General features: G+C 36.5%; 2 protein-coding genes across 2 annotated transcripts in view; one reads left to right on the plus strand and one right to left on the minus strand.

Annotated features, from left to right (window-relative positions):
* zswim7 (zinc finger, SWIM-type containing 7) overlaps positions 1 to 6,158 on the plus strand; it is a 34,374-nt gene extending 28,216 nt beyond the window's left edge. The window contains exons 5-6 of the mRNA XM_051110460.1: positions 866 to 970; positions 5,841 to 6,158. Coding sequence (XP_050966417.1) covers positions 866 to 970; positions 5,841 to 5,957 — 222 coding nt within the window. The 3' untranslated portion in view covers positions 5,958 to 6,158. The remainder of the gene's footprint in view (positions 1 to 865; positions 971 to 5,840) is intronic.
* Positions 6,159 to 12,178: 6,020 nt separating this feature from the next.
* Positions 12,179 to 26,190, minus strand: adora2b (adenosine A2b receptor). Its single transcript, XM_051110459.1, has 3 exons — positions 26,040 to 26,190; positions 25,398 to 25,868; positions 12,179 to 15,774 (listed from the first exon to the last, which is right to left on the minus strand). Exons 2-3 carry the CDS (start codon positions 25,715 to 25,717, stop codon positions 15,045 to 15,047), a joined length of 1,050 nt encoding a protein of 349 aa, XP_050966416.1. The 5' UTR covers positions 25,718 to 25,868; positions 26,040 to 26,190; the 3' UTR covers positions 12,179 to 15,044.
* Between the last annotated feature and the right edge of the window lie 777 nt (positions 26,191 to 26,967).

Consider the following 26,967-nt stretch of genomic DNA (forward strand, 5'->3'; position numbering starts at 1 on the left):
GTGTATATTTACTGTCCCCTGAAAATAACTCAGCATACAGCTATTATTGTCAAAACAGCTCACAACAAAAGTACACCCTAAGTGATGACAGCACTATGTCATTTAACCATGCATAGCCACATGTCCTATTCATCATGGTCATGTTTTCGTCTGCTTGACAGGACCATACAAAGTTGTGTGTCTTGTATTAGAGCAGTTAAAATTTGGTGATTTAAGTACAGTTCTGTCATACTGACCACTGGATGTTCAACAAGGCACCTCATTACAAAGAACTCTCTGAAGATTTGAGAATTAGAATTGTTGATCTCCACAAAGATGGCCTAGGCTATAATACGCTGCACACTGCAAAAAGTCAGTTTGCATTGGTGTCATCCGAGAAGAAAGCCTCTTCTGAAGCTGGCTTACAAGAAAGTTTCATTTCTATAGTATTTTCCCTTGAGAAGATATACTAAAATGTTTGCTGAAATGTGAGAGGTATACTCACTTTTGTGAGATACTGTATGTAAGGTCATATTTGGGTTTTTGGAAAAAGGAAAACGTTTTTTTTTCACATTGTCAAATTCTAAATGTACCCCTAATTATAGAATAACTCATGTGCAAATAACATATTTTTTATTTTCCTAACCAAAGAGCACAGTTTGGTTTGATGTCTTTATTGTTAGGTGTTTGAGTTTGACTCATTCCCATTGAGACTATGTAGTGATCTACCTGTTATTTACCCTGCACTTTTTGGCACTGTAAAATCAAAGTATGTATTTTTGGAAGCTGAAATCCTCTGGAGATGCAGCTGTGATAGTAAACTTGAGCACAGCACTTGTCTCACATTTCAATGTCGCTTCTCTCTCTGTGTCTCTCTCCTCATCAGGTATTAGGTGGATCAAGGCGTCTGTACACGTGCTTCACGTCCTGTCACTACTGCCCATGCCCAGCCTTCTCTTTCTCTGTGCTCAGGAGAAACGAGAGCCTGATGGTGAGGTCATTTCCTCTTTCTGCTCCCATACACTCTCACACAGCTGCACTCACAGACCCTGAGACCTCATCCTGTTTTGTTGTTTTGTTTTGTTTTTCAATGTATGTTTACACACTGGGAGACAAAGTCACTTATGCTCATCAAGGCTGCATTTGTTTGATCAAAAATATAGTTAAAAAAAAAAAAAAAAGTTATATTGTTAAATATTAGTACAGATTAACAACTTTTTTTATTATCATCAATTTTGAAGACAGTTGTTCTGCTTGATAGTTTTGTGGAGTCAGTGATACACTACCAAATGAGTGAATGTTTGTGGAAAGGATGATTTCTAAAACTAAAAAAGAAACTAATACTTGTATTCAGCAAGTATGCACAAAACTGTACAAAAGTGACTTTAAACACATTTTTAGTTTTTCAAAGCTTTTTATTTTAAATAAATGCTTTTCTTTTAAACTTTCTATTCATAGAGTTCTGAAAAATGTATTACTGTTTGCACAGATATGAAACTGCAGAATTTCTTACTTCAGCTGTTTTCAACATTGATAAATAAGAAATGTTTCCTAAGCATCAAATCAGCATAGTAGAATAATTTCAGAAGGATCATGTGACACTGAAGACTGGAGAAATTGCTGCTGACACTTTAGGGCTGTCTTATGAAGAATAAATGACATTTTAAAATATATTTTTAAAAAGCAGTGTTTTAAATTGTAATATTTAAAAAATATTTGTTTTTGCTGTATTTTTGATCAAATAAATGCAGCCTATAGGTGAACATAAGATACGTTTTGCGTAATTATTCCAAACTTTTTACCCTATTTGTGTCTCAATATAGTCAGCATTTCTGTCTTGTTTTCTGCATTTCCTGTTTGCTTGCTTGTATGGCTGACATCAAACCATAAGAAATAACTTTTACAGAAATGGGTGGTAAATAATTGACAGTTAATATTACTTGGGCCCTATGAAATCCATTTTATTATTATTATCATTTTTTTTTTTAAATTCTTTTCAAAATTACATTTTTTCTGGTTTAATTCAAGACGTTTTAATGGTTTAAATTGTATTAATAAAAAAGCATGTTCAGTTAATTGTGAATAATTACACATTTTAACAGCAATTTAGTAAAAGTTTAACAAAATCACATTTTTAGGGCCCTATGGAAAACGTTTTTTCCCCTCAAATTCATTGTTTATTATAAATTCATTTTATTATATTTATTTTAGTGGCTTCATTACATTTTAATATTCAAACCTGTCTCTATTTAATGAACTAACCAGGGTTAATTTTGACAGCAAATTTTGATTTAGTCTTAGTCATAGTCTTCTGACTAAAATTAGTTTTAGTCATATTTTAGTCATCTGAATTGTTTTTAGTTTGTCTCGTTTTAGTCTACTAAATATATCTACAGTAGATTTTAGTCGGCTAAAATGGGTTAATTAGTTATAGTGTAATGCATTTATTAATAATTTCTCTAAATTACCAAACTCATTGTATAGGTTGGATAGTAGGGTTTTTTCATGATATACACAGATTTAACTGATGTGACAAGCAACATGCCTTTCTATTAAAATTAAATGAAACCACATCTCATAAAGAAACAAGAACATGGTCTTTTTCAATGAAATACCAATAGTTATATAAGCTAATTAAACATTGGTTATAACAACTAGTTTGCCACATTCTTCACTCTTTCAACCAGACATTTATTTATATAAATACATTTAGATTAATCTTTATTAGGGCTACTAAAGTGATTCAGTCAAAAACAGTGATTAACATCAATGCCACAGACAAAAGCAACTAAATTAGGCTGCTGTCTCTTTAAAACCGAATGCACGGATGCAATGTACTGATAAATGTCCAATATTCTCCCAACTGTTTACGTTCACATATGATGTAACCTAGTGTGTTTACGTGAATACTTGTCAAAACGGACAATTCAACATCATTTTGTTTGTATTTCTCTGTTCACGCGACACCAAAGTACTCGTGCGGTGTGTGAGAGGTGCTGTCATAATTAGAAAATTATGACTAAAATTATTCGTCAACGAAATTAACACTGAAACTAACGATAAACTAATGTATTATTACTCATACATTCAGTTATACATTTCTTTCAGTTTCCTCACGTTAAACCAAACTTTTATTTTGACGGGCTGATGTGAAGACCTTTGAGTTTCTGTTTGTATATGATATGTCGATTGTTTTTGTCACAAGAAATGTTGAAATGCTTATGAGGTCACTCTCAGAGTAGATCTTGAGATATGTTTATGTCTTCATGTACTCTATTTTGAGGCAGTAGAAACTGAAAACACAGCAAGCGTCATGCGCCCTTAATCCCGTGACAATTCATATTCCATGTTTTCTGCATCGCGGAAATCATAGGGCCCTACATTACCATTAATTATTGACTAATTGATTATTGAAAACGTTTTTAGTTGCAGCACTACTTTATTTGCCTGCTTCGTTTTAAATATCTTTTGCTCTCTTCTTCCTCTTCGTGTTGCTGTGGTTATTTCTAGAGATTTTATTTGTTTTCTGGTCTCCACTGACTGTCTGTCGTTTGATGGTGTGGCCCCGATTCAACAGTATCTGTTGCCGCACAGTTGCATGTGCATCAGCCTGGTTTTGTGCCCAGGGGAGAGAATGAGACTAAATTTAGTCCTCAAGTCTGAGAAAGAAAATCCAGAGACAACCCCAAAATGCACTGCTTCACTCTGATAGCATGACCTCACTTTATTATCGAACTGCTACGAAATATAAATGCATTTTATGTCCATGTGATCTGAGAGGAATGGTTTCCTTGTTTATTTATAGTCCTTGGTGTAATGCATTAGCGTTTGCTTGATGCGCTAGAAAATGTCTCAAATGTGATTAACCTGCCTGCTCTCAGCGGCCGTCTGACCCAGAGATAAAACACAAGAACATGACGTGAGTTGGTCTGGGGTGCAGCCAAGCCTGTAGACCAAAAATGACAGCTGAATGTTAATAATAAAGCAAATACAGTCTGTTCTTCATAGTGTAAAGGCGCTGCATTAATACATCCTGTTAAGTGTCTATTTTCTTACCCTTTCTGCTGTTTCATTGTCAGTCATCTTGTTTTGGGCGACAGTAATATTCTCCTTCATTGTAATCCTGTTTATATTTCCGTTGCGTGATGAATGTCTAGCCATGGTGAATGTGCATCTCGCTGATGCATTTTTCATGTGTGCAGTCACCATAAATTGAAAACAGATGGCTGCTTTGTGCCTTTTTTATCATTACATGCACTAAAATATTAATGTGAAACGTTATCTGATCTTAAGCTTATACTGTCTCGCTTTCTATATATACACTTTTGTTTTTGCCCCCATTTTTCAGGAGCTGAACTCAAAGATCTAAGACTTTTTCTATGTACAAAAAAGGCCTATTTCTCTCAAATATTGTTCACAAATCTGTCTAAATGTGTTTTAGTGAGCACTTCTCCTTTGCTGAAATAATCCATCCACCTCACAGGTGTGGCATATCAAGATGCTGATTAGACAGCATGATTATTGCACAGGTGTGCCTTAGGCTGGCCACAATAAAAGGTCACTCTAAAATGTGCAGTTTTACTGTACTGCTCTGCCGATCCAGAGCATCCCAAACACGCTCAATGGGTGACATGTCCAGTGAGTATGCTGGCCATGCAAGAACTGGGATGTTTTCAGCTTCCAGGAATTGTGTACAGATCCTTGCATCATGGGGCCGTGCATTATCATGCTGCAACATGAGGTGATGTTCGTGGATGAATGGCACAACAATGGGCCTCAGGATCTTGTCACGGTATCTCTGTGCATTCAAAATGCCATCAATAAAATGCACCTGTGTTCATTGTCCATAACATACACCTGCCCATACCATAACCCCACTGCCACCATGGGCTACTTGATCCACAATGTTGACATCAGCAAACCGCTCACCAACACAACGCCATACACGCTGTCTGCCATCTGCCCTGTACAGTGAAAACCAGGATTCATCCGTGAAGAGAACACCTTTCCAAGGTGTCAGACGCCATCGAATGTGAGCATTTGCCCACTCAAGTCGGTTACGACGAACTGCAGTCAGGTTGAGACCTCGATGAGGACAATCAGCATGCAGCTGAGCTTCCCTGAGACGATTTCAGACAGTTTGTGCAGAAATTCTTTGGTTATGCAAACCGATTGTTGCAGCAGCTGTCCGGGTGACTGGTCTCAGACAATCTTGGAGGTGAAGATGCTGGATGTGGAGGTCCTGGGCTGGTGTGGTTACACGTGGTCTGCGGTTGTGAGGCCGGTTTGATGTACTGCCAAATTCTCTGAAACGCCTTTGAACACGGCTTATGGTAGAGAAATCAACATTCAATTCACGGGCAACAGCTGTGGTGGACATTCCTGCAGTCAGCATGCCAATTGCACGCTCCCTCAAAACTTGCAACATCTGTGGCATTGTGCTGTGTGATAACACTGCACATTTTAGAGTGGCCTTTTTATTATAGCCAGCCTATGGCACACCTGTGCAATAATCATGCTGTCTAATCAGTATCTTGATATGCCACACCTGTGAGGTGGATGGATGATCTCGGCAAAGGAGAAGTGCTCACTAACATAGATTTAGACAGATTTGTGAACAATATTTGAGAGAAACAGGCCTTTTGTGTACATAGAAAAAGTCTTAGATCTTTGAGTTCAGCTCATTAAAAATTGGGGCAAAAACAAAAGTGTTGCGTTTATAATTTTGGTCAGTGTATATAACCAAACTGGTGTGAGAATAGCTCAGTTATATAATGTTTAATTCAGTCAAATCAAAGCTCTGTTTTTAGCATGATGAAGTGCGATTTTATTGAGCTGTTTTGCGTATATGTGTTCTCTAGTGTAAGCACCTCCTGGCTGCTTGCCTGAGTCAGGCCATGGGTTTGTGCCAGCAGGAGCAGGTCTCAGATCAGCAGATGACCCACATTCTCTCAGGGCAAACTGAGGCCACCACATAAATAACTGATCCTGGAGTAGAGAGAGACTCTGATAAGAACACCCATGCAGGAATTCAGATATTTATAGACATTATGCATTAGAATGGACACGTCTTCTGTAAATTCTGCATTTGAATTAAAACCAAGTATGTTTTATTTAATAAGAGGTGATCTTATGTAAAATGTTAAAGATTGCTGTGAAAGTTAATAAATAAGCAAAGCTGTGACTGTAAATATCAAATGTTTGTGTATGTGTTTGCAAAATATTTTATCAGTTGCCAGAGAATGTACATCTGTTCATTGAGCATGATGGGGTTTATTTTTGGAGTTTCCGTTTGTTTGAAGGTTCGCCACCCTAGACTGACTCTCAACAACAAACAATGAGACCTCAAGGCTTAAGTACTGTACTTTTGGTCTTAAGTACTGTAAGTTTTGGTTCATAAAATAGTTCAAGTTAAATATTCAAGTAGCTGTATTTTATCATGCTTTCTTTTTTCTTTTTTTCAGTCTGCAGTACAATTTTAAGGTACATATTTTGTATTTATTACTCGATTCTGTTTGGTCAGTCTCCACATTCCAAGGTTATTCCCCAATAACAACTGGTAAACAGTAAGGAGACTGCATTAACGTTTTAATTATTTATTGAAAAAACTAGTGTTTTCTTTGTTTTTGTTTTAAGAGATTAAGTCTGCGACACTGACTCATAATCTCAGCAATAGTGGATGCGCCTGCAATCATACAGATGACATAATCTGAGAATATTTCTATTTGAATTGGTTCATTTGAAAGTAGACATTTCACTCTATAGATAGCCTAAATTTTTCATGTCAGTAAGGCAAGTATACATGGAGTTTCAAAGTTTTGCAAAGTCCACAGAGACCGAGACAGCAGAAAGCACATCCTGTTTGCTTTAATTATTTTACAAAAGTGCAGCGTTTCGTTGTTATTCTGAGTGCACACAAATAAACATAGTCTTTACAGATTCGAAAGATGTATTACTTTTATCTGTACGTGTAAAAAGCATTTTAAGAGCAAGTGACCGCACCGGCGCCTCCGTCTATCATGAGCGCGCTACTATTCAGCTTCTACGCTCCGCACAGACACTTGAATAGTGCACATTTTTCTAGGTTAACATTAGATTGAGCTGCCATGTAAAGTTGCTACTACATACATCTTTCAGATGAAAAGCCATTTGAGGTCAATGAATGATAGGTGAGTGTTTGCTTGTCCTGCCTGATATACTGTATTTCGTCGACTGAAAACGGTTAGTGGACTTTTAGGGGGCAGCCCTACTTAAATCTGTGTCTTTTATTGGCATAATTATTCAAGTGGTGAAATGCCGGCTAGTTTAAACCTGCCACTTGCTAACAACTGCTTTTTTCACGGAAGCTTTACGTTAAAATATTTCAACTCAAATCAATATTTCTTGTCTAACTAGTTCGTTTTATGGCAAGTAGCCATGTAATAAGCAGGATATTGTACATCCAGCTGGTTGTTATTGCAAAATAAAGCTCTTCAGTCCACAACAGCTGATAAGTCTGTCAGGCTTTATTCTGCAATAACAACCAGCTGGATGTAAGTTATCCGTTACATACCGTATATTTTGCCTTTGTTCTATCCGCTTGTTAAGTCGTGACTTAAGCAGAGCTGATTCCTGGTCCAAGCCTCTACTCGTTTCACTTGAGAATACCATCTGAGCAGTTGTTTTTGAGCACTGTTTATTTATATTACACATTTAAGCTAAACATTTAAAAACCCTACGGTGTACACTAGTCTCTGTGCTCACATAAAAGATAAATGAATGTCTGACCATCTGGGTTTTCTGTATGGAGATAAAGTTTAGTAGTTTGGTAGTATTATATCACATTGGGAGTGCATATCAGCACCATTTGTTGCTTTCTTGTGGCATCTGATAGAACATTTGGACCCGGGAGTGTCAGACTTATTGTAATTCTAATTCTGTTATAAATGTCTTGTAGTCAAAATATTACATACAGGGTTGCACTTAATTTTTCCTGTCTGGTTCTCATGAGAGCACCTAGAGATTTGGTTTGACGCTCACACTGCACATAGTGGGACCCAACTATAAAAAATAAATAAATAAATAAACTTTTTTTAAATTAAGTTTCACAACTTTTAAACTTAAAATCAGCAAGCTTTTATTTTGCCGGGTTGCTGGCTAGTAAGTATCCACCTTATTTTTCCCATAAGAGCAGTGTGGCCATTTGTACATTTTATGAGTCTGGCTTTCAAAACAACTTGTGTTGCTGTCTGATATTGCAAATTGGTGTGTCTTACCATATTAGTGTATTATTTTAATTATGAAGGTTTACCTTTTACTGTACGTTGTTATTCTTCTTGTTATTTCCCTATAGCGGCTAATGAATCAGCCGTCTCGCCCATAGGCTTGCTTGCACGTTGAAGAATAAGGTGAATATGCGCTGTCGGTATTTGTGTGTCATATATGTGATATATGTGTCAATTTCAGTCTGTACGTTTGGTAGGAGTGCCTATACGCACCTCATCTCTCCTCCTAAAAGATATTACTTCCATATTCAGCTGAGGGATTGGATCGGCAATGGAAATAGAAACCTACATTGCGTTGTGTGAAGTCTAGAGTACTGCTTGACATTTACTTACATTTTCTGCCTGGATACATGCATACAGACACACATTTCATATAATAATTTGGCGCATTCATGTGTAGCAGAACTACTACTTTCAAAATGTAGATCAGTTTTGGTCTTTTTTGCCAGGGTGTTTAAGTGTTTGAGAATGTGGTATTAAATAATGAGATTTTTAGTGTTTATGATTTAGGGAACTGGAATATGGTAACAGCCAAATGAATGAAAGCGTATATCAGCTAGGCTAGATTCTTGGACTTTGTGGCTTTGGCTCTGGTAGAGGAGTGTTTATTTAAACAAAGGCTGCATGTGCAGTTTCTCACAACACACACACATGGACACACTCTCCTTCTGAGTAAACGGCCGCTAAAACTGTCCAACTTTCATAAAAGAGGGCTCGAAAGATATATAAACAGCTTTTATTAATAAAATAATTCACCATACATAGAGATTTATTCATGTTAAATAACAAGACTCCATTTTGATGCTAAAGGTTTTTGTCGTGAAACTATTTTCTGTCAATACAAACAAGAGAACATCACAGTGTATGTAGATTAGTGACAAATACACACGTCAGAAACATACACGTTTAAAAGCACAGGCTCTTTTCTGTTTGCTCCAAAGGCAGGAATAAAATTCAGGTACACTTGACTGGTTAAGAAAAGGCCTTTAGTTTTGCTTCTTCCACCAGACAGTACTTCAGTAAAGGAATAAAACGTCAGCTAACACAGTTGCAGTGCAGTACAGATTCGTCTCCATTGGAATGTCCAAGATGTCTGGCACACTCCTGTAGTTTAGCCCTTACGAACAGTAACAAATATCTGTACATTTACAAAACACAAAAATACTGCTAGAGAATGTCTTTCTTCCCCTCAATAAATAGAAACCGCTGGCACAGCTGCGGTTGGGGAAGGCATGTCACTGTCAGGGACAAACACATCAGTGCATCTGTCAGTTTGAGGGTACCAAACCAGAGCTGATGAAATCCACACACTGTCCTAAACAACTGTTTCCAGTAAGAAGTCATTTTTCTGTTCCTACTGAAAGCGAACAAAGAATGTGGCAAACACAATGATTGATGTTGTTAAAGGAATAGTGCACCTAAAAACAAAATCTCTCAAGTTGTTTCAAACCTGTATGAGTTTTTTCTGTTGGTAACCAAACAGTTAACGTTAACCATTGACGTGCTATTGTAGTCAATGGCTACTGTCAACTTTTTGGTTACCAACATAGAAGGAAATTCATACAGGTTTGGAAAATTGTCATTTTTGCATGAACTGTCCCTTTGATATATAGCTATAGCATGTGGAGCGGGATTTTGAACCAATGAACTTTTACGTTGGACGGGGTTACAGAAATAGAAATCAGGTAAATGACAATGTCTACCAATCATCACAGTTGTTGGACTCAGATTTACTTAGGATGATCATACGTTCTCTTTTTCCCAGATATGTCCTGGAGGTGGACGTATGGCCCTAGATTTGCTGTTTGCTGCTTTGTTGCATCACACCTGGACACAGTTACAATTCACTTTCAAAACAAACATATAATAATAATACATTCCCTTGATTTCAAAATGACTTTTAAAATGTGGGCTTATTACCTTTTGGTAATATGTTAGACCATAAGATATGCTTCAGATAGCCGATAAACCAGTAGCTACATTTACATGCACACAAATAATCCGTTTATAAGGGCTCAGTCAGACTAAAAAGTGTTTTTGTAAATGGATCTGAATGATCCAAATGAAATTTCCACTGGGTTGAAAGAAGTGGTTTACTCAAAATCCACCCAAAAGGAACAAAATTGAGCATGGAAACACTTGAATCTGGTATCAGATTTGAGAAATACCTTGTCCGGCACAGTGCCATGATGCATATAATTAGATGTTTTACATCTTATGAATATGAGTGTTTATTTACGTCTTCTTTCTTATAAACCACTTAAAAAAAAAAAAAAAAATAGTAAAATTTCTGGAAGCCCATTTCTGCCACTAAATAAAAAGTTAAAAAAGGTTATTGCGACTTTTTATCTCACAATTCTGACTATTTTTCTCAGAATTGCGTTATATAAACTCACAATTGCGAGAAATAAAGTCAGAATTGCGTGATGATAAACTCACAAATCTAACTTTTTTCAGAATTGCACGATATAAACAATTGCGAGAAAGTCAAAATCACAAAATAAAAACTCACAGTTCTGACTATTTCTCAGAATTGCGTAACAAACTCACAATTGCAAGAAATAAAGTCAGAATAGCAAAATAAAAACTTACTTTTTTTTTATCAGAATTGCATGATATAAATGCACAATTGAAAAAAAGTCAGAATTGTGAAATTGTGAAAACTTGCAATTCTGACTTTTTTTTTTCTCACAATTCTGACTTTCTGATTTAGAATTATAAACTTGTAATTGTGAGTTATAAAGTTCAATTGTAAGTTTATATCTCACAATTCTGACTTCTTAACTCCCAATAGTGTGAAAAAAAGTCAGTTGCAAAATGGAAACTCACAGTTGCAGGAAAAAAGTTGTGAGATAAGTCACAGTTAGCTTTTTAATTTATTCCGTGGCAAAAACAGGCTTCCATAGCTTTGTTTTTGGTTATGTCATCAAGGCAAAAAAACAACAAAAAAGTGACATGATCACTGTTGTCTTGGGTTCTGAACCGAGTGGCTGATTGATGTGAATGTGCTGAGGTTTTGTGTGGAATACAAGTAATGCACATGTAAACGTGTAAATTAGATCGAATCTTTTAGGATTTCTACTGCGTTCATTCCGGTTTATGAAAATTAGTGCATGTAAATATACCTAGTGACTTACCTAGTGAGTCTAAAAACAAATACTCATGACTATAAAAAATCAGCTTATAATAAAAACCTAACAAAAAATGTATGCCAAAACAATCAGATATGCACAAAAGACACTGAACATTGAATAAACCATTCAAACATCATAAAGGGTTTTTTTTTTTTTTTTTTTTTTTTTTTTTTTATATACAGAGCCAAACTGTGCAAAAAATGTTTTATGTTGCTTTAACTCTTTATGACCAATACTCAATAAAAGAACAGTTTAAGGCACTGACATGACCTACACTTGCTCAGGTTATATCATAACCTGACATAAAAGATATAAATAAACTGTACAATGTACTTCAACAGGATCTCCTCAGATGGCACACTAAATATAGCTTTATTTTGCCTATGTTTAACAGGACAGACATATTGAGAAATAATTGGTGAGAGATTAAGATTGGGATTTCACTCCAGAACAAAACCTACATCTCTAAGGCTCAATGTTTGAGGAGCATGCACTTTAATCACTCTGCCACAGCTCTGAGCTTTTAACTGTTTTATAATCATATTCATGATTCTTCAAAGTGTGGTCTAGATGAGCCAGTTAAGGCACTGATGAATGAAGAGCAGAGCTCTCTCCAGATCTGTCGTTACACTGTAAAGGTGATTGGTGATTAATTGAACAGAGTGGCAGTATTGACACTACAGAGCATTATAAACTGTCCAGCTCTGGTGGTGACACTGTAAATCTCTCTCCAGAGGAGACAGTCTTTGCTCCAGGTCAGCTGCTGTTGGTTTAGTCTGAGTAGTTTGTCAGAGTCAGACATTCAATAACAAACTGATTCCTAGGGGCTGTGACACAGACAGACATCGGAAATTTAAGGATGGAGATCCCTTTCACACAGTAATACCAGTAAATGCCGTAAAATTACCAGAACACAGGCAATGATGCTCTGTGTATTTACCGGTAAAGCACCATTTACACACCACTTTCAAAATACCAGTAAATTCTGTGGCATCATTAAATGGAAATGACCTCTAAATGGCTGTGCCTCCTGGTCTTGTGTTTGTAAACATGGAGTGGGCGTTTTTATTTATGTTTTCATTTTTGTGTCAAACATTCACATTTATGCAGCTGCTTTTGGCCCCAGAGATGTCATATAAGACAAATTTAAAACGAATTACACAGCACCAAGTAAATGTGTCATCTGTGTCAGAACGTTATTATCGGCACAGAGTAGACGTCTTACGTCAGCACGTTCTGAACTCATACATGCTCATACCAGTAATCTCGTTCTGCATTCACACAGAGCACCTTACTGGTAATTTGCCATACCGGTACCAGTAAATTGCCAGAATGAACTTACTGGTATTTTTGAAAAGGTCCTGTTCACTCATAATATCTTAACAGTAATTTACCGGTAATTTAACAGTAAAGACAGTATGTGTGAAAGGCTACTGATATTACAGTGAGCTCCAAACATCCGAGACCACAGTGAAAAAATGGGATTCAATTCAAATTGAAAAGGGTTTTTTCTACTTTTTGAAAAAGTTTTTAAAAAGTTTCAATGATTTAATCAATGATTTCAAATTTCAAACATTATTCATAAATTAGTGACACTGATCATGTGACTTTGTATAGAAAACCACGCCCACCGGCGGGGGGGGACCAGTCCAACGCTCTCCATTGACTTTGTTTTGTGGGAAGCTGCCTCCTTGTCATTTCTGACTTATAACAAAAAACAAAACAATGTCTAAAAGCTGCTATGTGACAAGGTGTACAGTAGACAAGCTAAAAAAAAACCCCAGAACTATGTTTTTATAAGCTGTCGACCCCAAAAAAACGAGTGTTTAAGGACAAAAGTAGAGCTCAACGTGTCATGTTATGCTAAGAATTACGCCCACTGGAGGGAAACATAATCGCGACAGAAAACAATCATTATTTTTAACCATTTCAAAAGATTATTTCACCACCCTATGTAAACCTGAGAGGAGGAGATATACTGAGAAACTAAATTTTATCAGTCTATGTTAGTTGCTTCTTTCCCTTAACTTTCTTTGGCTGGAGAAATTTTTTAGCTTGTTTACTGTACACCTTGTCACATAACAGCTTTTAGACATTGATCTGTTTTTTGTTATAAGTCAGAAAGGACAAGGAGGCAGCTTACCGCAATACAAAGTCAATGAAGAGCGTTGGATTGCAACCAGTGTGGGCATGGCCTAAATGCACTCTCTCTTTCGACAATCATATGCTCTTTCAGTGAAGCTCAAGATGTTCTTTGGATCATCTCAAGTCATACTGGAGAACATGATCATCAGGTCTGACACAAGCTATCGATGCACATGCAGGTCAACTTCTGATCAATTAAAATGATATTTTTAGTAGTTGTCTCAGATTTTGGATCCACTGGGTATATGTTATAAAGAAAGCGAGTGTAATGGTCATTAAGTAACGTGCTGACCCAAAAATTATTTCTACATTTCAGCAACACTTAAAAATGTCTGAATGTAACTGCATTAGATAACAAAACATCAAAGTGGCATTTATTTTAAGAAACCGCTAGATCTATTAGTTCTAAATTATAAAACAATAGTTAACACTTTACAATAAGGTTCATTGGATAACTACTTTAGTTAACATTAACTAAGAATGAATAATACTTCTACAGCATTTATTAATCTTAGTTTGTTAATTTCAATATTTACTAATGCATTAATAAACTCAAAAGTTGTTTAACATTACGTAATGCATTGTGAATTAACATGAACTATCAATGAACGACTGTATTTTCATTAACGTTAACACAGATGAATACATACAGTAATTGCTCATTGTTTGTTCATGTTAGTATATATTATTGTAACATTATTGTAAAGCGTTACCAAACAGTATTATAACACTTTTTGTTATGTAATGCAATACATTTCAAGGTGAGCCTGTCCAAATAGTATCGGGGTGACTGTATGGTGTGTGTACCCAGTGTGTCTGTGGAAGTCATTTAGGTTTCAGTTATGAACTTGTTGGGTTAATTGAGCTGTGGATGGACTAGTAGAGCCTTCAAATTATGAAAAAACTGAAAGTGGGGTAATTTTTCATAATTTGCTGTGCAGAACATTGCTTTATGATTTCCTTTCTATCATGGGGACTTAAATTTGCTTTTACCTCGTGTGTGTTCCTGAGCAGTCTAAACCAGCCGTCTCAACTGTAAAAAACAAAAAGTACTAACACATTCAAGCATTTAGAAACGGTTACTTTGTGTTCCCTGTTCCACGGTGGCGTATTCAGATGATGTGCCTTATGAATTCAGATTGTTCCTCTGGGCTGTTCTACAAACAAGTGATCATTAAAGATTTAACTAAAGCTGCCCATTTGTTTTATTGTTCTATAGCATCTTCATGTAGGCTTCTCATATGTGGTTCATCATTCAGCACTTCCAGAGGCCCACCGACCACTCTTAGCTTTCCTGCACTTGACCTAAAGCCGCTGCGAAAGTCTGTTAGTGCTTGGAAATGCAATCTATAAATATTTCCACAGATTTTTAGTGTTTTTTCACAGTTCAATGTTAAATCCTCAATGTTCGATAGTGTCCTTGCCGTCTTCACGAATGGACATTGTCTTAATACATGTTCATGCTGTTTGCAGTTCTTTGGTCTGTAAACATTTCTCTCATATTTTTTTTTGACAAAGACGTCTAAAGTAGAGGGTCGATGGTCATTGTAATCTGGTCTCTGTGCCGGCTGCTCCCGTTGGAGCTGCGGTACAACTCGTCCCGTCGACAAAAGAAATGCCGGTTCAGAATCTTCCTAAAAGTGACTCTGAACTCCCGAATGCGGTAGGCGTAGATAATGGGATTGACGGCTGAGTTGGTGTGTGAGAGGATGATGGCGATGTGCATGATGAAGCTGGGCTTCTTCAGCTCTCTGTAGAAGAGAGTGAGGCAGTTTAAGATGTGCACGGGCAGCCAGCAGACAGCGAACAGGCCCACGATGATGGAGAGCGATTTGGCGGCACGAATCTCCCGCTGCAGCAGGCCGTGGTGGTGATTCTCGCCGTTGCTCACGCTGCATTTGAGCTCGATCTGACGGAGCTGTTTACGCGCCACCATGAAGATCTTGACGTAAATGCCCAGCATGATGAGCAGAGGTGGCAGCACGCAACCGAAAAAGTTGAAGTACACCATGTAGCTCATGTCCACCACGGTCTCGAATAAGCACTTAAGGCAGCAGCTTTGCAAGAAGCCCATTTCCATCTGAGCGGCATCACTGCTATTGCTAGTCTGTATTAAGATGCTTTCATTTCTGGAGCAGGCCAAGTCTTTACGGTTCCAGCCCACGAATGGGATGAGTCCAATGATGAAGGATAAGATCCATAAAATGGCAATGATCTCTCTTGCCCTTTTCCCTGTGACAAGCTCCTTATACCTGTACAGAAGAGTGGATGTAGAACAAAGATGATTAACTTGGTAAATTTTAACTGGGGCCTGGAACACACTAGATGATTTTCAAATCTTCAAACCAATTTGACCACAGACATAAAGACAATTTCAAACAATTTTTAGCCTTATAATCCTCTGAATGCATTGATTGTAGGAACGATTTGACACGAGATCTCACAGAGACTCGTAAGATCAAACGTGACTAGACCTGGCGTACGTTCTGTTGCAGACTGAAAACAAAATAAGAATGTGGGTGATGTTCTTTCTCAGTACTCTACTTTTGTGGCATGTTTGTGACTGCCAAGTTTCAGCTATAAAAGCATGCAACATCTGGTAGGTGACGCTTGCTGGCTCTCATTGGCTATTGCAGGAATCAAGTCAGAGGCAGCACGATCAAGAGTTGTACTGTAAATATCAAACATATTTTTATATTTACATTTTGAGTTTGGGGGTGCCCCATTGGGAGCAGTTAAACAATCGTAACACCATACAATAGAGGATTTTTGGACAAAAAAAAATCATTTCTGATCGTTTGGGAGTGCAAATCGGCCTTAAAATCTTTAAGTGTGTTGCCAGCCTAAACATTATATACAGTGTTGCCAAGTCTGTGATTTTCCTGTCGAATTGGGCTACTATAACATTGCTGTTGCCGGTTGTTTTTTATGTTCGTGGGTTGAAGCGACTCCAAAAACATTATATTTAGCCCCTGGAATGCGAACTGTACCAGGGTAACCCTTCCAAAAAATGTGTATTTTACCCCCTGAAACACGTTTGGGCTAGTTTTAAGTATCAATTGGGTGGGTTTTGTGGTGAAAACCTGGCAACCCTGAGTATATCCATATACATATGTATACAAATACACTAGGGTCCAGAAGTCTAAGATGACTAGAAAAATTCTTCTATTTTGCATTTACTTGCATTAGTCTGTACAAAGAGCCACATGATCAGTGTTACAAATTTAGTTTTTTTATTAGTAAGAAATATTGAAGAATATTATTTCTTTATATTAAGCCACAATTCTTGTTTCTGCCATGGTATTAAAAAACAAAGTAAATAAATAAAAATTTGCAACTGCAACTTTATCATCACAATTCTGACTTTTATCTCACATTTCAGAACTCCTAGAGATAAACTCACAATTGCAAGATATATACTCACAATTAAGTAAGTTGGACTGTGAGAAAAAAGGAACTTTTGATTTATTCTGTGGTGGGGAAAAAATGTTTCTATGTAATTACTGCTACTTCTGATTGGGCTGAGGCTGGAATTTAGCTAGTTTGAAGTAAAATTATTTGATGGACATATACTTATGTGTCAGGAGCATTCACTCAGTATCATTATCTCATTTTTGACCGAGATGGCTCTTAGCTAGTTTTGCATCTGAACTCTTCATTTATTTCATTAAATAGCAATAGCTTGTTAAGTTAAAGGGTTAGTTTACCCAAAAATTACAATTCTGTCATTAATTACTCACCCTCATGTCATTCCAAAGAGACAGCAATGCAACTACCATGTTCAAGGCCCAGAAAGGTAGTAAGGACATTGTTAAAATAGTCCATGTGACATCAGTGCTTCAACCTTAATTTTATGAAGCTACAAAAATACTTTTTGTGTGCGAAGAAAACAAAAATAACAAATTTACGTACGTCAAAGACTGACACGGAAGAGAAGAAATTATATTCTTGTAGATTTATAAAGTTAAAATTGAACCACTGATGTCACATGGACTATTTTAATGATGCCCTCACTACCTTTCTGGGCCTTGAACATGGTAGTTGCGTAGGGTCAGAAAGCTCTCGGATTTCATCAGAAATATCTTAATTTGTGTTCCGAAGATAAACAAAGGTCTTACGGGTTTGGAATGACATTAGGGTGAGTAATTAATGACAGAGTTTTTATTTTTGGGTGAACTATGCCTTTAAAACTTTTGGAAATATATATGTATTTCTTCATTTCACAAATTTTCACTGTGTACTCTGAGGCAAGGCTTCCATATAAAACAACAGATGCACTGTTCAAAATAAATATATATACTAACAAAAAGAAACAGCCACTTTGTGGATGCGATTAGTACATAAGCTCATGTTCGGAGTGATGTTCACGTGATGAGCTTAATCTGAGTCTTTGTAAACTTGAGAAGAAACTGACTTCATACATCCACTAACAGTTACTGCAACATCATCTAGTTGCAAAACTCTGCAAAAAAGTGGTATTAGTTCTGACGAAAGCTTGTGGTATCATTTCTTTGTATATCATATGATAATTCTTATGAACGCGTATGTGCTCAACCACTTCTCGAGGTCACTGTACTTGTACAGAGAGGGCAAAAAAGAGAAACGGAAGAGAGTTTCACATAAACACTCAAGTGACTGATGGCTCAAGCTTTCACTTGGAGGCTCTTCATCAGGCCATCTCAGACAGCACTGATTCTGCTTCTACTGATGGACTGAAGTGAGTAATACAGAGGTGCATTATTCATCACACCCACCACAACCTTCCTCAGAGAGACCTGGGCTGCCACAGCCATCAGAGGTGCTGCCCCAGTGACGGATAGAGAGGGGGTTGGGAAAGCACTGAGAGATAACATCATGTTATTCCACAATTAACCGCATTTTCTGTTACTGTTCCGTACACTTAGGTCAGTGTTCCCTAGTGGAAAAAAATGTATTTGAAATACGTTTATTTTGTGCTAAGTATACTACAAATACATTTACATATTGATGTGCTGCAGTTGTACTTCTGGTATACTAAGCTGGTATACTTAAAGTCTGCTCAATTGAAACAACAAATTTTATGCTTAATGCACTTTAATTGTGCACAAGTGGTGCTGAGGTTCAACTAAAGATATACTGAAGTATATCTGATTGTGCTAAAGTGGAACTATTGCAAGTATACTTTAGGTACACTTTAAATATCTTGCATTTAAAGACTGATATTATACAGAGATCATACAATCCTTATTAACAGTGACATTAAAACACATTTTAGGCATAATATTAAAAATGTGATTTGTGTAATATAGAAATACTCCAAATAAATTATAATTTTATATCAGTAAGTATTAAGTGATATGTCAATAAATATGTTAATGAATTTGAAGTTAGTATAAAATAAATGCATTTTAAATCAATTATGGCTTTTTTGAAGAGTTGTTAACTGAAACATTTTAGCTTGGCAAATATGTTAAATAAATTTAGGTTGAAGTATAAAAAATGATTGAAACTAAAATAAGCTATAAATAACGTTGGGAAAAACATGAAAATTTGTAAAATTAAAGTATAAAAATATAAAAATAAATGCTAATTCATTATATTAACAAAAACTATAATGCTGTATAAATAATACTAAAATAAGACTGACTTAGGCTTAGTGATTTGAAATAACTAAATAATTAAGCTTTGGTGCATAACTTGTCCTCCAGCATTTGTGCTGTATTTTTTATGTTCTTTATAATTTAATACTCAAAAAAAGAGCAGCTTTTGCTGGACTACTGATTTTAAACTGAGATAAAACAGATGAAAAAATCCCATAGATGTTCTCTGAAGGAGGAACTTGAGTTATTTAAAGACAAGAATATCATCATAGAAACTAGGGGGTGGGGTATTTATTTAGACTTGGGACAAAAAGCAACCAACCTGAACCACCTGGACCTCCTTACCAGCTGTATAGAAACAACACCCTAGCATTATAGCAGGAAAAATCTAGAAAATGAAAAAAATCTATTTTGATTTATTTGTTATTTTCAGAAAAGTGCTCAGAAATTGACAGCATCAGCATCATGGCTCGACGTGTAGAGCATTTGCACTTACTGCAAGGCCATTGCTTTAACTTCTAATTGTGCAGATTATTTTTCCATCCTTGGCTTTTTTATAGCACATCATTTAATCAGTAGGGCTACTCTCTAAAATCTTTTTTCTCTCTCTCTCCAGATGCAAGGACACATGATGTCATTGCATTTAGCTCCAAGAGCACAGTCTCCTTTTGTTGGACACTTCTTTCAGCTTTAACACGTTTCTCTCTCTCTCAGCGCCAGCTCTCCTCTACTCTCAGGGCACATGAATGGAGGGAAGAGTGGATTAGTTGTGGCATGACAACAACCCGCTGGCATCCCCATCTCCCTCTCTCTCTCTCTTTCACCCCTTTATTCTATTCCACACACAAATCCCTCCTCCAACCCTTCCGTTCTTCAGCTGCCTCTCTTCCGCTTCAGACCACAGAGCTCTGCCAACGGTTCCAGTTTAAGTAGCAAACAGTTGACACAATGGCTCTAAAGGGAGAAGGTTTCAACTGCTTTGCTCTTAACACACTTGAACAGGTGCATTATTAAATCATAGTTCACTACAAAAACAAAAATCATTTCAGAGTGTTGGAATGAGAGAGAAAAATACAGCTTATTAGATACTATGACAGTGTACATGTATTTAAGGATTAGTTTATTTCCAGAATAAAAAATTCCTGATTTAATGACCTCCATGTCATCCGAGATGTCTATGTCTTTCTTCAATCGAAAATAAATTAAGGTTTTTAAGGGAAACATTCCAGGATTTTTCTCCATATAGTGGACTTCAATGGGAGCCAACAGGTTAAAGGTCCAAATTGCAGTTTCAGTACAGTTTAAAAAAAAAAAAAAAAATATTATATATACTTTTATATAATATTCAAACCATTGAAGCATTGAAGCATTTCTTCAATCGAAAATAAATTAAGGTTTTTAAGGGAAACATTCCAGGATTTTTCTCCATATAGTGGGCTTCAATGGGAGCCAACAGGTTAAAGGTCCAAATTGCAGTTTCAGTACAGTTTAAAAAAAAAAAAGGGGCGTTTGACTTTCTTTGCACGTTCGCTTTGTGAACACTGGGTCAGTACCGAGGTTATTTTAGTTTTGCACTTTCAAATTAGTTTTATTTTAATATCGATTTCAAATCTGCAGTAAAATTTAGTCTTGTTTTTATAAGTTTCATTAATAATTTTGTAGTTTCGTTTCAGTTTTAGTAATTTTAGCAGAGTTAACAGATCACTTTCATAGCGCAGGCCAAAGAAAGACTTAATTTAACCTTACTGATACAAGTGACACAAAATTAAAGCATGCTGAGATTTATTGGTAAACGTATACATACACCAAAATGCCTTTTTACTCCATAAATCTAGACAAGTTGTGCTTATGTTGTCATATTTAAAAGCACTAGACTGAATAATAAATGTGTGATTTACCTTAAAAACAAATATAATTTGTTTATATTAGGGCTAGATGTCTTTTATGTTATTTACCCATAATCATAATCACTTTAACTGTCGTGTTTTGCTCACTTTCGCGTGAACAAACGTGCATAAATTATAACTGGGCCTAATGAAATTCAGTAATAAAGGAGAAGCCACATTCGATTTGGAGCGTTGAACATTACATCGTGCTGCAGCTGAAGTGAATGAGCTCTTAGGGCAGTGTTTCCCAACTCCAGTCCCCCAGTTTGCATCAACACACCTGATTCAGATAACCAGCTCGTTAGAAGAGAGCTACGTGCATGAACTGTGTTCCGATTGACATGATTCCTACACAGTGTTCATTGCTGTTTGGAAATCCGTTGAAGTTTACTTCACTTCGGAGCGTTCCTTCATGGATTTGCACTACGCCGCTGCCTGCAGCGTCTTCACACACAGACAAAACTTACTAGAGAACTGTGAAATGTGACATCATATACCTCTGTATATAAATACACTCGTTTCGAACTGGAAGCATGGCAGAATATCCGGTGATGTCCACTTCGCAGGGCACTTCACAGTGCACAAGGACTGACGTTGGGAAACGCTGTCTTAGGGAACGCTCATTGCTTGCTTTCTGTAGCCTCGCGTTCTTACATATAATTTTATTTTATACATTTTATTTTTAATGCTTCTATAAAGAACCAACGGCCATGTATACACTGCAGAGTTTAAGGAGAGACAGTGGCAATGTGGCCTGGACCAAAAAACAAGTCATTAGGGTCAGGTTTTTTAAACTGAGATTTATACATCACATGAAAGCTCATGTTTGGTGTGTTAGGGTGGGACAATATTTGGCATATTAAAATACAACTAGATACAACTATTTCAAAATCTGGAATCTGAGGGTGCAAAAAAAATCTAAATATTGAGAAAATCGCCTTTTAAGTTGTCCAAATGAAGTTCTTAGCAATGCATATTACCAATCAAAAATTAAGGTTTGATATATTTACGGTAGCATGTATTTTATGCATATTTGTTCAGCCTGGAAGATTGTTCACAAGATGTAGGCAAAAGTTTCTGTTGTTTACAGAGTTTCTGTTGTGCTGCTTGTCTATTTTTTTTGGCTAGATAAGACCCTTATTCCTCGCCTGGGATTGTGTAGAGTCATTTGAAGCTGCGTTGAAACTGCAATTTGGACCACTGATCCCCATATAGTTGGAACAAGTCCACTATATGGAGAAAAAAAACCTTAATTTCTTTTCGACTGAAGAAAGGAAGATATGCACATCTTGGATGACATTGGGGTGGGTAAATTATCAGGAAATTTTTATTCTGGAAGTGAACTAATCCTTTAGACTGATAAAATTGTTTTAAATGCGTGACTTTCTTCTAAGGCATGGGTTATTATTGTTATTAAGCAAAAAAACGAATTATATCTTTGTTAACTGAAGTAGAGCTGAAGTGAAATAAGTCTAAGTTGAAGCACTAAAATGAATGGAAATAAATATAATGGAAATGATTCTACAACTCCCCACTGACTTTCATTATATAATGCAAAAACATTCTATAACAGTTGAAATGATCTAAATTATCTTCTTTTGTGTTACACAGAAGAAAGAATGTCATTAATTACAGCATTTTAACTTCCTTTGGAATGCTGTTGAGATTTGATTAGTAGTTAATGACATTGTCCTAAATTCACAGTGTGAAAAGAAAAATCACTAATGGATTTTTTTCCACTTTTTAAAAAAATCAATACGTGGGCCTGTACTGCATCAGTAGTTCATCAATCCACTTTGTTCTCACTTATTAATGACAAATCAAAGAGGGTCATTGAATGCTCAATAAAAAACATTAAATGGATAGAACATCCAGATGTGAAAATTCTGTCAGCATTTACAAAACTTCGTGTAATTCCAAACCCGTATGGCTTTTTTTTTCTGCAGGAGAATCTTAGAAGATATTTTGAAGAATGTTGGTGACCAAACAGTATTGGCGAAAATTGACTTCCATTGTTTGGACAAAAGACATTTCTCAAAATATTTCCTTTGTGTGCCATAGAAGAAGGAAAATCGTACCCGTTTGGAATGACATGAGCGAGTGTGAATGAACTATCCTTTTAACTATTCCTTTAAAGGAAAAAAACAATTACCGAAGCATCTGGTTGCACAGTGCATTAAAACACACTGTACACACATCGCACCACTAAAAGGGAAAGTACTGCTATTAACCACCTCTTATTATTATTTAACAGTACAATCAGTGACTCAGAGGAAAAAGATGCTCTGGGCCTCTTTTGCTGCTCAACACTGGAAAGACCTTCTGATTCCAGCCCACGCTTACATTTATGTAATAGCGGCCTACTGTTTTAGGAAACTTGAACCCTGTTTAGATCCTTCAGTCAGTGGACATGTAGCTAAACACAGCCAGCTTTCGCATTTCTACACAGGAAGCAATATGTAGAGAGACAGATGAGCGGAGAAAGTGTGCGTGAGAGAGAGATGAGGTAGTCCAGTCTAGTGAATGAACACTGAGCGGGGAATACTGTCTGGCAGCACAGTTAGGAAACTTAGTTCCTTTTGGATCATCTGCTGACAGCCGTCGTGCCAAAGCCCTGCATTTCCAGTAACTGCAGCGTAACTAGAAACATACGTTCATCTTGGCCACGAAACAGTGAGAGTAACGTGACCACCCAGGATTTGAGATGATTTGGAGCGCGCTCAACTGCTTTATGATTAAAGTCACCTGCTGTAGGCATTTCCGTATTCAACACTATCATTAAAAATGCTGTGAATTGAGAGAAACTGCATTCCCACAGGACTGAACACAATGCTGGCTTAGGAAGTGAAACCCGAGCCCTAAATATTCAGCCTTATAAGTGTGCTTCAGTAATTATGGCATGAAGCACAAAGCAAATGCATGAAATTACACGTGCACTCTTGTTTGTGTATCAGTCAGTCAATATGTTATTCCTTTTGTTATGCCTTTTGTTATTCTTTCCAGTGATTTCCATTCACTTTAAAGAAATATGTTGTTCTCTAAAACATGAACTTTTGGTTTGACAACATTTAAATGTTCAGTAGTTTAACAGTAAAATTTTATGAGATTAGGCCATTCATATTCTTCAGATCAATGCTGCTTTGTCATTTATTATACGTAAGTTTTAAAATAATTCTGTGCCATGCAAAGAGAAAGTATTGTTATTTGAAGTTATTTATATGTGTGTACACTACCAGTCAAAAGTTTTGAACCGTAAGATTTCTAATGTTTTTAAAGAAGTCTCTTCTGCTCACCAAGCCTGCATTTATATGATCCAAAATACAGCAAAAGCAATAATATTGTGAAATATTTTTTACTATTTAAAATGACTGCTTTCTATTTGAATATATTTTCAAATGTAATTTATTCCTGTGATCAAAGCTACATTTTCAGCATCATTACTCCAGTCTTCAGTGTCACATAATCCTTTAGAAATCATTCTAATATGCTGATTTGCTTTTAAAAAAAAAAACATTTTTATTATTACTATTATCAATATTTAAAACAGTTGAATACATTTTGTCAGGATTAGAAAGATCCAAAGATCAGCATTTATGTGAAATAAAAAGCTTTTGTAGCATTATGCACTACCATTCAAAAGCTTGGAGTCAAATCAAGGATGCTTTAAAATGATCGAAAGTGATGCTAAATAGATTACAAATGATTTCTATTTCAGATAAATGCTGTTCTTCTGAACTTTCTATTCATCAAAGAAACCTAAAAAATTCTACACAGCTTAGTGTTTAGAAGAGACTTCTTTAAAAAACATTAAAAATATTTTGACTGGTGGCGTGTATATAGTATATATTCATTTAAATGTCCTTTAAATGAAATTGCCACTTATCCCTTTATTAGACATTTTAATTGCCCTCCTGAGATTCACATATTAACACGGATTAATAAAATTAGGCCGATATCCATTTCAGAAAGCCGAATTTAGCTTCTTCGTGCTGTCCTGAATACGTCTTTAAGTGTTTCAGCTTTGATAAACTAGATGAACTTTGAACGAATTGCAAGATACGAGCATCATATTGATCGCAGAAACTCGGCTGCAGCTCTATCTCAAAAGTGCTTAATCAATACAGCAGCCTTTCAGAAAAGATGCTGGTCATTTTGTTGTATTTGTTGCATGAGAAAGTGTACTACTTGATCATTTATTCAGGGCTGAAAATGCAGAAGACAACGAAGAACAGGTTCATGATGTCACGCGCGGAATGTTGTGCGCGCAAGGGTAAATGTCAGCTGTGAAACTGTATATATATATATATGGGCAATGCTTTTTGTACCGCTGCAATTTAAGACCAGACTCATAAATATCAGGTAGTAACAAATCATGAACAGGAAATGATAAAAAACCAGAAAAAAACTCACCTCAGGGGAATTTTTACAGCCAGATATCTGTCGATGGCAACGGCCAGAAGACTAAATATTGAACTTTGAGTCAGTACCAGAACAAAACACGCCAGGAAAAGGCATCCATAAAAGTCTGAGTACAGACCAATGCTTATAGTAATGGCAAACGGGATGGCGAGACAGCCAACCAGAATATCTGCCACGGCTAGTGACACCAGAAAGTAATTGGTGGCGTTCTTGAGGGTGGAATTGATGGCCACAGCCCAGCACACCAGCACATTACCGGCGATTGACAGCACGGCGATCAGCAGCTCAATAGCGATATACAGCGAAGGCATTGCTGCACACTTCACTGAGAAAAACACCTTCGGACAGGAGTTAGGATGTCATGAGTCTGCCTGTCACTCGGTGCTGCTTGTTCAGTGGTAAAGGAACCGATTTGGAATAATCCACGGATCTCCAAAGTTTGTGGTTTGTTAACACGGCCATCTGTTGAGTTAAAAACAACAATGTTATTTGTATGCACACTCTGAAGAAAATTATCCAGAACGAATAAAGACGCTTCGTCACAGATACTTAGAAGTTCCCACTGACGAGTAGAAACTTATTACAGAAAGTCGCAATAATCTTGATATGTTAGGATGAGGTGGAGTTACTTACCCTCATTCCAGAGTTGTCTTTATTGTTTGACGTTCCGCTTTGAACTCGCTTGCGTTCGTGTCTTGTGGAACATGCTGCAGAAGCGGCAGGGAAGTAATCTGACGCACCGCGAACGCAACACATGGCTTTTCAAGCAGCTCGCAGAAAACAGACGGAAAAAAAAGCCTGTACATCACAGCTCTCGGACACGCCCAGACGCGCGCAAGCGATGCGCTTCCACACACACCAACGAGAAATGATAAAGAAGAATAAATGACTAAGAACAAATCTAGTCAAAACTAGATGTGGTTATAAAATGTCCTTTCTCCAAATTTGTCACTACCGAAACACAGTAATATATAATTTAATAAGAAATTTAGCTTACATCTTTCTTGTAAATACATATTTTTTCTATTTTATTAAAGTTTTCAGAGGTAAATCAATAACTTTAATTATAATTTTAACAATATTTTAAGTGTGATTTACGAGATGAATCCAATTTTGTTTGTAAAAGGCAAAAAGTTGATCATACTGATTTTAAACTTGGGGATTCATTAGTTTGAATATACATTAAACCACTATCATAACATCTTAGTTGATTAATCAGTGTACTTTATTTTTGACAAGACATCCCATGTTTCCGTCGTGACTGAACATTTTCGATAGAGACAGAATAGGATAGAATTTAAACTTGCATATTAAAACTTTGTGCTAAAAATGCGTTTATTTCCCCCACATGAAGGATTGTGTTTTCCCCTTTGTCAATACTGAAACAGTGATGACATGTTTTGCTCATGACTCTTACAGTAGTGACAGTTCTATGGTATAACACCCAAAACAACAAAGGCGTCATTGCTGAAACTCCACCAAATGTTTCATGGTGACTGTTTCAGTAGGGACAATTTTAGATACTTTTGAAGCTAGCTCAAAGATGCTAATCAGCACATGG

The sequence above is a fragment of the Labeo rohita genome, chromosome 5, assembly GCF_022985175.1.
Source record: "Labeo rohita strain BAU-BD-2019 chromosome 5, IGBB_LRoh.1.0, whole genome shotgun sequence".
Lineage (NCBI taxonomy): Eukaryota > Metazoa > Chordata > Actinopteri > Cypriniformes > Cyprinidae > Labeo > Labeo rohita.